Here is a 12,166-nt window from a genome sequence, read left to right as displayed (position 1 = left end):
CATAAATGAGAATAAAAACCCCAATTTAATCACTAACCAGAAGAACTCCCCCAAACTTGGCTTCTGCTGTGGAAGAAAGCCATTGACACGCCGTTCAAAAGTAATTATTTTTATTTCAACTCTATAAAGTATACAACAGGCACTCGGCAATTACAGCTGCAGGGAAAATACAGAGCAAAACAAAAGCCGTTAAAGTTTATGAAAAAAAGTTCTTAAATCTACATCAAAAGAGTGCAACCGGCCGATGACCGGTGGATGACTGACATTTGTCTGACAAACAAAACCTCTTTCATGTAAGAAGAAAACTGGAGAAAACAAGAATATAAAACAAGGGGCTAGTGTAAAAACAGCGTAAATTGGGACTAGGGACAATAGGCAACTCCAAAGAAAATTTCCCCTTTTGCCGGTAAAGCCCTAAAACCGCCCAAGTCTCAGCGTTACGGCTGGTTTTACGCGGCCAGGGAGCTGCAGAGGACGAGGAGCTTCCAGCTTTCCAGCTCAGCTCTGCGGGAGCGCTGAGGGCTCGCCTCGGCGGTGGGTTGCATATAGAAGGAGTTGGGGGGGGGAAGCACAGATCCTGTTTTGTTGAGTGGTGCAAACGAGCTACGCCTTTCCATGGGGGTTTTGGGTCAATTTGGGTCAAAAAAACGCAGGTCGGGTTGCACACCGGGTTGCTCGTCGTTTTTTTCGGGGTGGGAGATTTCTAAAGGGGTTTGTATAAGACGGGAGGTTGGCGCTGGACGGCACAATGGGTTGAATCTGCACACCTTAGCAAAACAGGAATACCTGTCTACGGACTGATAGGATGTCATATATTAATTTGACCCGCACATAACATTTATACATTTCACAGAAATGACTCTGTATCTCATTAACAGATACACAGCTCTGGTACATTGAACAGAAATAAGAGAACGACTTCATCATTTCTGTAATTCATCAATATTATATAATAAAGGCTTAGAAATTGGTAGCAGAAAGAACTGTAAAACGCAGCAAGCTAAGAAAGGACGACAATTTGAGGTGTGTTTGTCTTTGTCATGCAGCATAACACCAAATTTGTAATTTTTTTTTTTTTTTTTTTAATAGGATGCCATGGATTTAAGGCACTTGCAACAATGCCAGATAGCTAATCATGTTCTAAAACTATGGGACAGATGAGTTAACAGTACAGTTGACATAAAGTTTAATAATACTGACAATTATGACATTAATTCAAGTCTACCTTGATCTAAAAACATTACATTACAAATAAGAAAATGAAGTAATAATGCCATGGGACTCTAAAAGAAAAAGTTACATGTGTACCACAAAATATCAACACGAAAATACCTATTTACATAAAAATTTGCTTGTGGTCCTGTTGTTAAATAAGAATTTGTTATGGATAATGCAGCACTGTGAGAAGCTACGGATCGTCTGCGTCTTAACGACACCGATCTTAATACACTCGTTTTAAATACGGGAGCTGATTTCCCCTTACGTAAATAGGCTGTCATCCCATATGTTAAAAAAGGAGGCAAAGAAGAAAGAACAGTAAGTGGAAACACCGAGGCAATCCGTTGTTGTGAATATATATATATAATGCAACTCAAATATATTACTTATAAATGAAGGCATTTTTCATATATATATGCTAAGTATGTTGCTTAAAGTATGCTTAGGAAAGGCGATGAAAGTTGAGTGAAGTGTTTGATATCAAAATAAATTTATATTCGGTACAGCGCATGCCACACGCTGCAGGTATTAATTACCGTGCTTGGGACAAGGAAAAAGGCATAGGAAGAAAGAAAAATAACTCATCAGCCCATTTTAAAACCTTCTTCCCGTAACATTTTTGGGTTGCCTCCCAAAATTGTTGTGATACCCTTTCCTCCCGACAAACCCCTTGACTGACAACTGCATCTCAGCTACTAAATGTCATCATTTTGGGACAAACTCCTCTCTACATTCTTCTGTACAAAGTTACCAACGACAGCAAGTTTTCTCCTCCAATGTCGCCGCATCGTCGAGTGAGAAACCAGGGGGATGCGAGAAAAGAATTTGGCTTTTAGGCAGCAGCCTGTCTGCTAAGATGCCTAGTGATTACTTTAGCCCTAGTACTCAGCACTGGCTTTCAGTGTCTTCCATCCCTCAGACAAAGGCTGAAAAGCGAGCGTGTATTTGCCCTACATGAGTAATTCCTGGGAGACGTCATTACTGTCTTTTCCCTATGGTTTTGAAGGTAAACAAGGTTTTAATGATTAATGAATAGCGGAAACAACCTGAAGTCACTGTGCTGACAGTGTTGCCTCACCCTTCAGAAAATGAGGAGGGAAATTTAGCGAAACAGACTGGTTTTCAAAGGCGTTGTGATGACCGAGCTCTTTAGTTTGCTGGCAAACAGCAGACATCGTCAGTGCTGTCAAAGAAGGGGAGAACAAACCTTTTTAATACATTCTGTTAAGTAGCTTTCATTAGGAACATGGGAAAGAGTGGGGATTTAGCATCGGGGAAATATTTTTTTACTGCTAAAACATACATTTTCTATGTACTGTGTAGGCAAAAGTCATGAATGACTTTTCAGCAAAAGTTGATCTTTCGCCTTCCAGCGTATACAACAGTTCTTGGCAGCTCTGAGATGAACTGGGGCAGCATCTGCTAATTTTTGGGGCAGGGTCTGTTACAGAGTCTGAAAGCTGATGTTTCTTGTTGGTATGATGGGTTAAACTTCTAGTCCCATGTATACACAACAAACAGGCATCCAGGACAGGATTCCTCTGTTACATCCTATAAATCAGGAGAGACTGTACTCAAGCAAAGGAAAAGCAGTGGAAGTGAGCGAAAAGTGGACACACGATAATATTGTTTTCCCCAGCTCCTTTTTCCGTACGAGCCGACTCGGCTCTAGCCATTCCCGTGCCTTAAAGACAGTCACTGGGGACCTGGTACACTGGAGACATGGAGACCTCGCACAACCACATCCAATATCGATTTTCCATTTAATTCCACTGATTTTCCTGTGGAGCTCCTTAGTCTGGTGTAATTAGGATTACATTTTCATGGGCAATATTACAAACAGAGCCAGCAAACTGGCCCTGTACCACCTTTTATTTTAATTAGCTTTGTACTAAACACGGAAGAGATGCAGACACGGAGATGTAAAATCATCCAAGAGCGTGACGGAGAACGATGCCTCTTGCTACATATTTCTGAAATGGTGGTTGACTGAATAGGTATATTCACAGATGAGGGATGTACATAGCACCTATAAAGTACATTATGGGTCTTATGTTTTCCCTTCAGGCTCTAAAAAGGTAAAAGTTAGGCTTAGTTTTATGCCTAATAGCTAACCAGTAAGACCAGTGGGCTGCTTTCACTTTATTACAGGACATTATTTAAGCACTATTTTATATGTAAAATGGATTAATTTTATGGTTGGTTATTTTCATGCAGTTATGTATTTGTACCAAGGGAAAGGAAAAAAAAAACCCCAAACTTCGTGTTACAGTATGTTCTCAGCTGTATGAGAGAAGCGACCCATATCTGCCTTAACAGGATCTAGAGCAGTTGTGCTTTTGTTTTACCAGGCTAAAATAAAAAAATCTCAAAAATAAAGAGGAAAGGTAACATTCAGTCTTGTCATGAATACTGCTTGGAAAGGAAAAGGACAAATTTTACCACTGCTTTGACATGAACTCTTTGACCAGTACCATGTGGTCCTTCTTTGCTCCTACACTGGCCTACAGTAGAAGACCTAGGGAGTTTGGAGGGTGGGAGTAGCCCAAATCCTGCACTGTATTTAGCTACAGCACTTAATAAATTACTATTGATCCTACTGATAAAGCCAGTACCTTGCAGCTAGAATTAAGTGCGTCTTACACTACGTATCTCTCGACTTTTATAATTAAGAGCGTAGCAAGATCATTGCAGTGATAGAAAACATATTTCTTTACCGGTGAAAGGCTTTGTGTCAGGACCACCATGTCAACTGCTACTTTAAGTTCGAACATAAAACATGAAGAGCACTATTGTCATCTAAGCAATAAGTCCTAATGCCACTGTAGTTACTGTAGCAGCATCAATCAAGGCATCATGGTGACCCCGAGCACTAATCCTCCCCAATTCTTTCGGTTTCGCTGGCAGCCATGTCCCAGGAAGCTGTCTTCAGCAAGGCAGAAGCAGGTAAGAGAAATACATTAAAAATCTATGTCCCATCCTGAGTTGTCATCAGGGGGTGGTTCATCACTGTCCTCCGGGAAGCTGTCAAAATTGCTTGTGTCTGTTGGAGATGCAACCTGTGGAAAGAAGAGAGTGACAAGAAGGGGACAGTCATCAAAGTGGATGCCTGCAGACATTTCCTCTTGATCTCACAACCACGATCATTTAAGAGGATTCATTGCTAACTGCAGCAAGGAAGAAAAGTTCTGCATTCAATACTTTTTGCTGAATCTCAGGAGGACTTCCCACAGCCCTCCTACTCTAATGATCCAGGCCCTCTGGGGTCTCTAGTTCAAGAGCAACTGTCCTACCCATTAGTACAAGGTTGGCAGAAAAGCCTTGGGCCTCCCCAAAGCCCAGATATCTAATTTATGGCTGCAGGATCCTGAGTTTGAGGCTGTGAGCTCGACCCTGCCACCTTCAAGTTTCCTGACAAGTATTGCTCAGTCTAGGGAGCCTACAAGAGAAACCCATCTTCTGAGGATGAAGGCCAAGTATGTTTCTTTTTTGGAAATAATGTCATTTAAAATCTACCATAGCTAGATAATTTCTAATTTTTTTGCTTTACAATGGTGCCTGAAACTTTCTTACAATGAGCCTCTGACACATTCAACGCAATGTAAAAAAACGAAACAATACAGAAACAGACCAGCAGCTCTCCAGACCAAAATAATCAGTGTCTTACTAGAGAAAATCGGTACTTCAAGCCATACCCCAAGTAGCCAGTGCAGGCTGGAGGGGACTGCACTTGCCATAGAAGTGCTGGGCAGAAAACACTTGCTGCATTTTTCAGCCGTTTCACTTGTGCAGCTGGTGGAAAAGCCACCCACAGCCAGAGGCCAGACTACAGTCCAGGAGACGTATTTGATGGTGGATGCTGCTATAAACCTTGGGAAAAGACTATTTGATCAACAAGAGCTCTAACGTCAGCTCTAAATTTATTTGCTGCCCAGCTGCATCAGCATTTTCCTGCTGCCAGAAACATCTCAGGGAAAATTAAGATTCTTGAATATCCAACTCATTTTGAAAAAAAAACCCAACCCTGTAAAAGCTTAGTGGAGCACTACAGAGTGATGAGATGCTTCACTGTGTACTGAATACTGTAATTTAGTTTCTTTTGAGTTACCTGGATCTGTTTACTTTGTTGGTGCTGGCACTGTTGGGTTGGAGAGCCTTCACCCTTTGGGTCCTCACCCTTGGGGTTCTCCACACTCGCCCTCCTCCACAGTCTCATGGGCTGGACCACAACCCTCTGTTTCTCTCAGCCAACCCCATGTGAAGTCTCCCTCTGGGAGCAGAATCATAGGATCATAGCATGGTTTGGGTTGGAAGGGACCTCAAAGATCATCTAGTTCCAACCTCCCTGCCATAGGCAGGGACACCTTCCACTAGACCAGGTTGCTCAAAGCCCCATCCAACCTGGCCTTGAACACTTCCAGGGATGGAGCATCCACAGCCTCTCTGGGCAACCTGTTCCAGTGCCTCACCACCCTCACAGTGAAGAACTTCTTCCTAATATCTAACCTAAATCTACCCTCTTTCAGTTTAAAGCTGTTACCCCTTGTCCTATCACTACATGCCATGATAAAGAGGCCCTCTCTGGCTTTCTTGTAGGCCCCCTTTAGGTACTGGAAGGCTGCTATAAGGTCTCCCCAGAGCCTTCTCTTCTCCAGGCTGAACAACCACAACTTTCTCAGCCTGTCTTCATAGGAAGCCTCTCAGCAGTCATGGACAATGTGTAAGTGGACTGCACTGCGTGAAAGCATCTATGGAGCTCCCCGGGGCTCCTCTGCAGATCTCCACTCTGGGAGCACCTAGCAGCACAGGCACGTTTTTTTGAGCTCTGCTTAGATGAGGCTTTAAGGGAAATAAGTCCTACTTTGGGAAATGGATTGCCTTTTGTGTGTTCATCTGACAAAATAAAAATGCTGAGTATATCCAACACCTCAAATGTAGAGGGTTTTCTTTTTCTTAGAAGAAATAGGATTTGGAGAAAAAAGGTTGGATGAGTTGCTACTCTGCTGATTGACATTATGTGATGGTAATGCTGTTGTGATTCCCCACAGCTCTGAGCTCCAGGTCACCTACGTGGCCTGCATTCCTTCACTGTCAGACACATGGGAGCAAATGTCCCTCTTGATGGCCTCACCAGCCAAGAAGGGACACTCTAGAATTATCTTCTGTCCAAGAAGATAAAGTGCAAACATCAGTGTCAGCTTTCTGATTGCTTACCAACATAAGGGCTTGAGATGAATTATGGCGCAGAGGTCTGCATGTCATTCTCAAAGGCAAGAGCTGTGATGCAAGACAGCACATCTTTGGAAAAGTCAAGGCAGGAGAAGCTTTTAAGGACAGCTACTGTCACAGATCTCAGCTGTGGTATTGAGGCTCAGCTGCTCCCTGAAGTGATGTCCTAGCAGCAGGCTGTAAATGGAGATCTTTCCTAAAATGCCATGGAATAAGAGCTAAGGAGCAGCTTTCGATTGCCTCACTGGTAGTACCACATAACTGCTAATGAGGGTTAAAGAGCTGGGGAAGGCCTTTTTTCTTAAAAAAAAGAAAGCTAGTCTCTATGTTTAGCTCTACTGGCTCAACAAGAGGTGCACTGGCTGAAGGAAAAATGGATTTCTTCCCCCAGAGCTATGTATTTTGGGTCCCTTTTCACATATGGCTCTTATTGGCAGTTGGGACTTTTGCCAAAGCAACTGAAAAACTTGTGGAAAACAAGGCCGAGAAGGACAGACAGCTTTGGGATTGACAAGATTCACTAGTTAATTGAGGCAGGTTTTGGAGAGGATCTTGGGAGTATGTCTAGAGAAGATGTTACTCCTAAGAACTCTAGGAAAGAATGAGCTGTGATTGAATTGGGATTAGGGCAACGTATGGCTGTTAACATTGAGTTGTCCTGGAAGAAGGATTCCTCTGAAGAGGGAAGGATGCTCCTCTCTACTTCGGAAAGCCTTGATGGTGGTGTGCTGGCCAAAAGAGTGACAGCAGATCACTGTCTTGGGAGCAACCACAGATGTGTTCCCTGGTAGGACACCACTAGTCCCACGAACACACAGCCTTGAAGATGCCAAGAAATAACACCATACAAACCTTTTCTCCTACCCTGTTGGATCTAACTGAAAAAGCAAAGAAAACATTATTTCCTGTACAACAGGCTGGAGAGCGGCCTTCCTCTAGGCAGTGCCAAAGGACCAGAGACCATTTCTGGTGGTGGAGCAACATCCCAGCTTGGGGATGTCAGGGAGCAATTCATGCCCATAGAGAGCAGGTACCACTGAAGTCACTGCTGCTGGTTGTGCCATCTGAGGGTTAGACATGCAGGGTCCATATGCATATTGGGTAAAAGCAGTGCTGGAAATGCTCTTACTAAACTACAAATCCACTAAAAACAATTAGAGAAACATATTGGGGCATTTGCAGGCTACACTGACATCCTGCACAGGTAAACCACAAATTGTAACGGGATGTAAGGGAGCAAACTTGACTTTATTGTCTGACTTGAAATGTGGTGAACAGTACCGCTGACAAATTAATAGTCATTAAAGAGAAGCTTAACAGAAAAAACACGGTTTTGATTTATAAAACATTTATATGTTCTTTGGGCATCCTGCTTTAGGCAGATATTTGCAAAGTCCTGCTTTCTCCCACTAACTGCCAGCAACTTCTGCAGCCCACAGGGCAAAAAGTGGGTATGCAAAACCCTCTTGCTCTTTCATAGCTGCTAAGAAAACTTTGGGATGGCAGACTTAGCCCTGGAGCCGTGCCTGCCGCTGCTGCAGGAGGGGCAGGACCATGGGTGGACAGAGCAACGGGATGCAATTAAACACGATTGCTAATGTCATTCTCTCGGTGATCCCGCGGGAGAGGCATGGAGAGAAAGGGATTAAGTTGAAACAAGGAGGGGAGGCTGCAGAACAGAAGGGGCCAAGGTAATTTCTATCAGCTAATCCTGTTTGGTTTCCCTTTGTGGCAGGCTTTGTGGGTAAAGAGCTCACAAAGACATCAAAGGAAGAGCTTTGCTCCAAAGGAAAATGAGTCGAGCTGTCCCTCCGCGTCTGCTCCCAGTTAAACATAAACTAGGCGGTAACAGGGCTTTTCATGTAGGACACGGATGCAGGAAAAAAAGAGCGAAAAGCACAAAAGAAAAGACAGAGAGAAAGGTTAATGCAAAAGAAAAGGGAGATGGCATACAAATCCCACTTGCCTCGTCAAAAGAAATAAGAATAAAGGAGAAAGAAAGAGGACACATCTGAGAGAAGGGGTGAAAGTGGCAGCTCTCCACTGAAATGTGAAAAGTAGAGAAGAAACAAGTGGAGCAGGTGAGGAAGAGAAAAACGTGTAGTAGTGAATGATCCTGCCCCGATCTCCTGCTGCAAAGAGCATTTCATTGCAGTCATGCCCTCCCCAAACCGCCGTCCCCTGGAAGAGACTGCCAGGAGACCAAGTGTAGCTGGAAATGTCTCTAACATGACTTCTTCAAGCATCTTCAGACGAAATAAAGCACATGCTGTCGCCACTTAACTCCAGTGTATTACTGCCCGAAGCTCACAACATTCATGTAAAAGAAACTTATTGGCCAGGAAGGAGAAAATAAGTAGGAAAACTTACACTTGGTATTATAGGAGGCGTCAGTGTCCCTTTTCGTAACCCTTCCCAGTTAAAGCCTTCAAACCATCTAGAAAGGAGGGAATAATGAAAGTTAAGACATACGGCGAAAATCTCTCTGTAGCACAAAATCAAATTTAAATTGCTTAAACAGTGGGTTTCAACTCCCGTAGTCATCTTCTTCAAATTGTCCAATTAGCCTTAATAATTTTTCCTGTCACCTTTATGTATGTTTTAGGGGACTGAAAATGAAGCATGTGTAGCAACCCAGTGATAATACCATGGCAAGTACAAATTACCAATGCTCAGAAGAAAACCGTTCCTCACTGCAGGTGTCCTGGCAGCTGCTCTTTCCTTTCTATAGGGTTGATCCCTCCCGTATGAGACCCCTAATGTCCTTTCTTCGTATGAGATAGGGAGCTAAGGGCATGTACAGTGACGTCCTCCTCCTGGTTCAGGCACCTCGAGTTTGCTCAAGCTACGGCAGCTTAGGTGGGTGGATGAGTCCTGGGCTGAGTCTTCAACCCGTCCACCCAAAATGTCCATCCAACCCATTTCTGTTGCTTCGGGGATGGAAGAAGAGAAGCACCAGCACGGATGGATGAGATAACCTGCTTCTGTGATGGCTCTCTTAACTTGTTCTTATTCCCCTCCAGCAGTTTGAAAACCTATGTGACATCACTTAACAACTCTCTCCCATCAGACCAAAAGGGATGATGAATTAATATCACGGGTAGAGAGAAAGTGTGTTGGGCGGGGGGGAAGGGAAATCAAGGAAAACCTTGGAAAGTGATTCTGCAAACCAAAAAAATCCAAGCAGGCAGTGGCCAAGTTGGATTGCTTCCAAATGCTCTTCTGCAACTAGAGTAATTAAAGTGTAATGGTCATTGTGCAATGTGTTTTGCTCATAGGCAAGGCTAGCATCTATACCAAAACACTAGGAAAAAAAGAATCTGATGGAAATTCAGTTAAGAGTCTAAAGCACATGAAGAGTATTTTTTGCTGAAAATTGAAGTGCTTGAAATGCATGTTTCTGTGGGTTGGATCTGACGGATGGTGGAGAAGACACTTACTTGTGCTTTTGGATATCTTTCACTCCATTTTTCAAGTTCCCTAATCTTTCTGATGGATTGTCCCTGTAAAATGAATAACAAATTGGTTACTGAACAATTAATTTCTTTGCAAATAAGATCAAGGTGATTATATTTCATGCGCTTACCTGCATAGTTTTTTAATTAAATTAGCAGCATTCTTGGCAATCTTCTTTGGAAATTCAATCATGTCTATTCCCCTTAATATGATGTTATAGGTCTTCATGGGGTCTGGGCCTGAGAAAGGGGGACTTCAGAGGGGAAAGGAAAAAGGTAAAGATTAAAAGCTTGTCTTTAAAATAGCATTGAAGATTGATAAACCTCCCCACCCACCCAAAGCAAAACATAGTACCCTACTAAACTGAGAAAAGGTAGATGACGACTAGCAATGCTTTGCTTCCTCTGATCTTAATAATTTCTCAGCCAAGGAGCTCTGATACTGTCAGTGGTGCTGGCTGGAGGGAAGTACCGAAGAGTAAAGTCATGTTTTCTGCAGCAGCACGTGCTGAACCTCTCACTTCCATGATGGCCCACATCCCAACAGCCCAAGGAACAAGGGTCTGAGCAATGTTCGCTGGCTTATTCTCTGATGTTGTGACATGCTTTCAGTGGGGATTAATTAGGTTTCCATTGGTTTAACAGAATAGGGGTTGGGTCTAGCCCCAAAGGATAAGCAGGTTGAGATGATGGATCCTTTTCCAGCTCCGGTATGATGGGAGTGAGTGATGGGGGATGAGGTGAGGAAGTGCAAGGAAGCTGCTACTGCCAACATGAGCAGTAATATATACATCCAAAACTAAGTAAGGGAAGGGATGGATATAGGGACCCAAGTGTCAGGTCTACCTCCTCCTTTTCAGATGTGTGGCAGCCCATCATTGCACCTCTCCAGTTAAATTGCAAACCCTTTCCCTTTCTCCATCATGTTCAGCTCATTCAGGGCCAAAAAGGAATTTTCGGTGTCATTTCACAGCGTTTCCTAAAAGGCCTACTCATGTCTTGCCCTTTGAGCAGTCTGCATGGAAGCTGTGACTTAAAGTGGAAAAACTAATTATTAGGTTCAGCAGCATAGTGCTGTGCCGCTACAGCACACGCCAGCTCTGAACCTGTCCCTCGCCTAATCAGGGTGACAACGGCAGAAATATTCGGATCTATTTTCAGCAGTGGTGCCGGCCCCGATGCCCATACCTGCCAGTCAGGAGTTCATACATTAAGATTCCCAGTGACCAGTAGTCTGCCGAAATGTCATGACCTTTGTTCAGGATGATCTCGGGGGCTACGTACTCCGGGGTTCCACAAAAAGTCCATGTTTTCTTTCCAAATCCTATTTTCTTTGCAAAGCCAAAATCGACCTGCGGAAAGGAGCAGAGTACCATCAGGGCAGAGCACGAGAGGGAATATGTCAGCCATGTGCTCCGCTCCTCTTGAAGTGAAGCAAAGCAGAAAGGAGGTTTCCTCGTGAGAATATTCTCCTAACGAAAGCATCATGGGTCTTTCCAGGACCAGGCAACCGTAGTGACCTTTTCACCGATTTATCCTTCGTAATATAAAAAGGAAGACTCTCGTGAGGGAAGAAGAACAAATGCTAACACTGAAGGTTTCTGGGGAGATGTAACATCGTATCATTCACAGCTGAGGTTGATTTGTTTTGCTTTGTTTTTTTTTTTTAAACTCCCAGCTTTTACCTGAGCAAGTAACTATTTAGGCTAAACACTGACCATTTTGGCATCTACTGAAAAGTTCAGATTTCTCTCCCGGTATAGAGAGTGATGCAGTACAACTATTTACTTGAGGCTGTTACAACGTGCTGGCAGGCTCACAAACCTCAGTGTGCCCCTACAGCAGTCCCCCTGTGGCACCAGCAAGCACAGAAAATCAGATTATACTGGGAACCAAAGCTATCCTTTGGGGCCCAGGCAGAGCTCAGGTTAATAGGCTTACTGTATTTTTAGCTCTACCCCCTCTGTTCTCCCCTGCCTCGGTGCTGTCCTGGCCCAGAGCTGTGGTCTGCAGCACACTCTACTGTCCCTTGATGGCTGTGAGATGTTCCTACACCTTGAGATGGTCAGGAGCAAAAGTCCTACGTGGTCACAGTCCCACAAGAGATCTGGGACATTTCTTGTGCTATCATGCATGTGTTCAGGGGGATCAGAATGTCTAACGAGCTGGGGGTTGGTGATGGGACCAGCACAAACCCCGGTCCAGGTCCTCCTGGGGTGGGGAGAAGGGCAGTCCTGCATCTAATCCTCCTCAATCATCTGACA

At 43.9% G+C, this 12,166-nt stretch overlaps 1 protein-coding gene across 9 annotated transcripts in view; it reads right to left on the bottom strand.

Moving 5' to 3' along the window:
- Positions 1 to 93: 93 nt before the first annotated feature.
- The window catches only part of PRKG1 (protein kinase cGMP-dependent 1), a 532,766-nt gene continuing 520,693 nt past the window's right edge, over positions 94 to 12,166 (bottom strand). For all 9 annotated transcript variants that reach the window (XM_030030117.1, XM_030030116.2, XM_041127346.1 and 6 more), the window contains 5 exons: positions 11,091 to 11,254; positions 10,034 to 10,156; positions 9,888 to 9,950; positions 8,818 to 8,884; positions 94 to 4,277 (listed from right to left, as the gene is read on the bottom strand). In XM_030030117.1, the coding sequence (XP_029885977.1) occupies positions 4,179 to 4,277; positions 8,818 to 8,884; positions 9,888 to 9,950; positions 10,034 to 10,156; positions 11,091 to 11,254 (516 nt within the window). In that variant the 3' untranslated portion in view covers positions 94 to 4,178. The remainder of the gene's footprint in view (positions 4,278 to 8,817; positions 8,885 to 9,887; positions 9,951 to 10,033; positions 10,157 to 11,090; positions 11,255 to 12,166) is intronic.

The sequence above is a fragment of the Aquila chrysaetos genome, chromosome 11 (genome assembly GCF_900496995.4).
Source record: "Aquila chrysaetos chrysaetos chromosome 11, bAquChr1.4, whole genome shotgun sequence".
Taxonomy (NCBI): domain Eukaryota; kingdom Metazoa; phylum Chordata; class Aves; order Accipitriformes; family Accipitridae; genus Aquila; species Aquila chrysaetos.
This window is presented reverse-complemented; position numbering and strand designations above follow the sequence as displayed.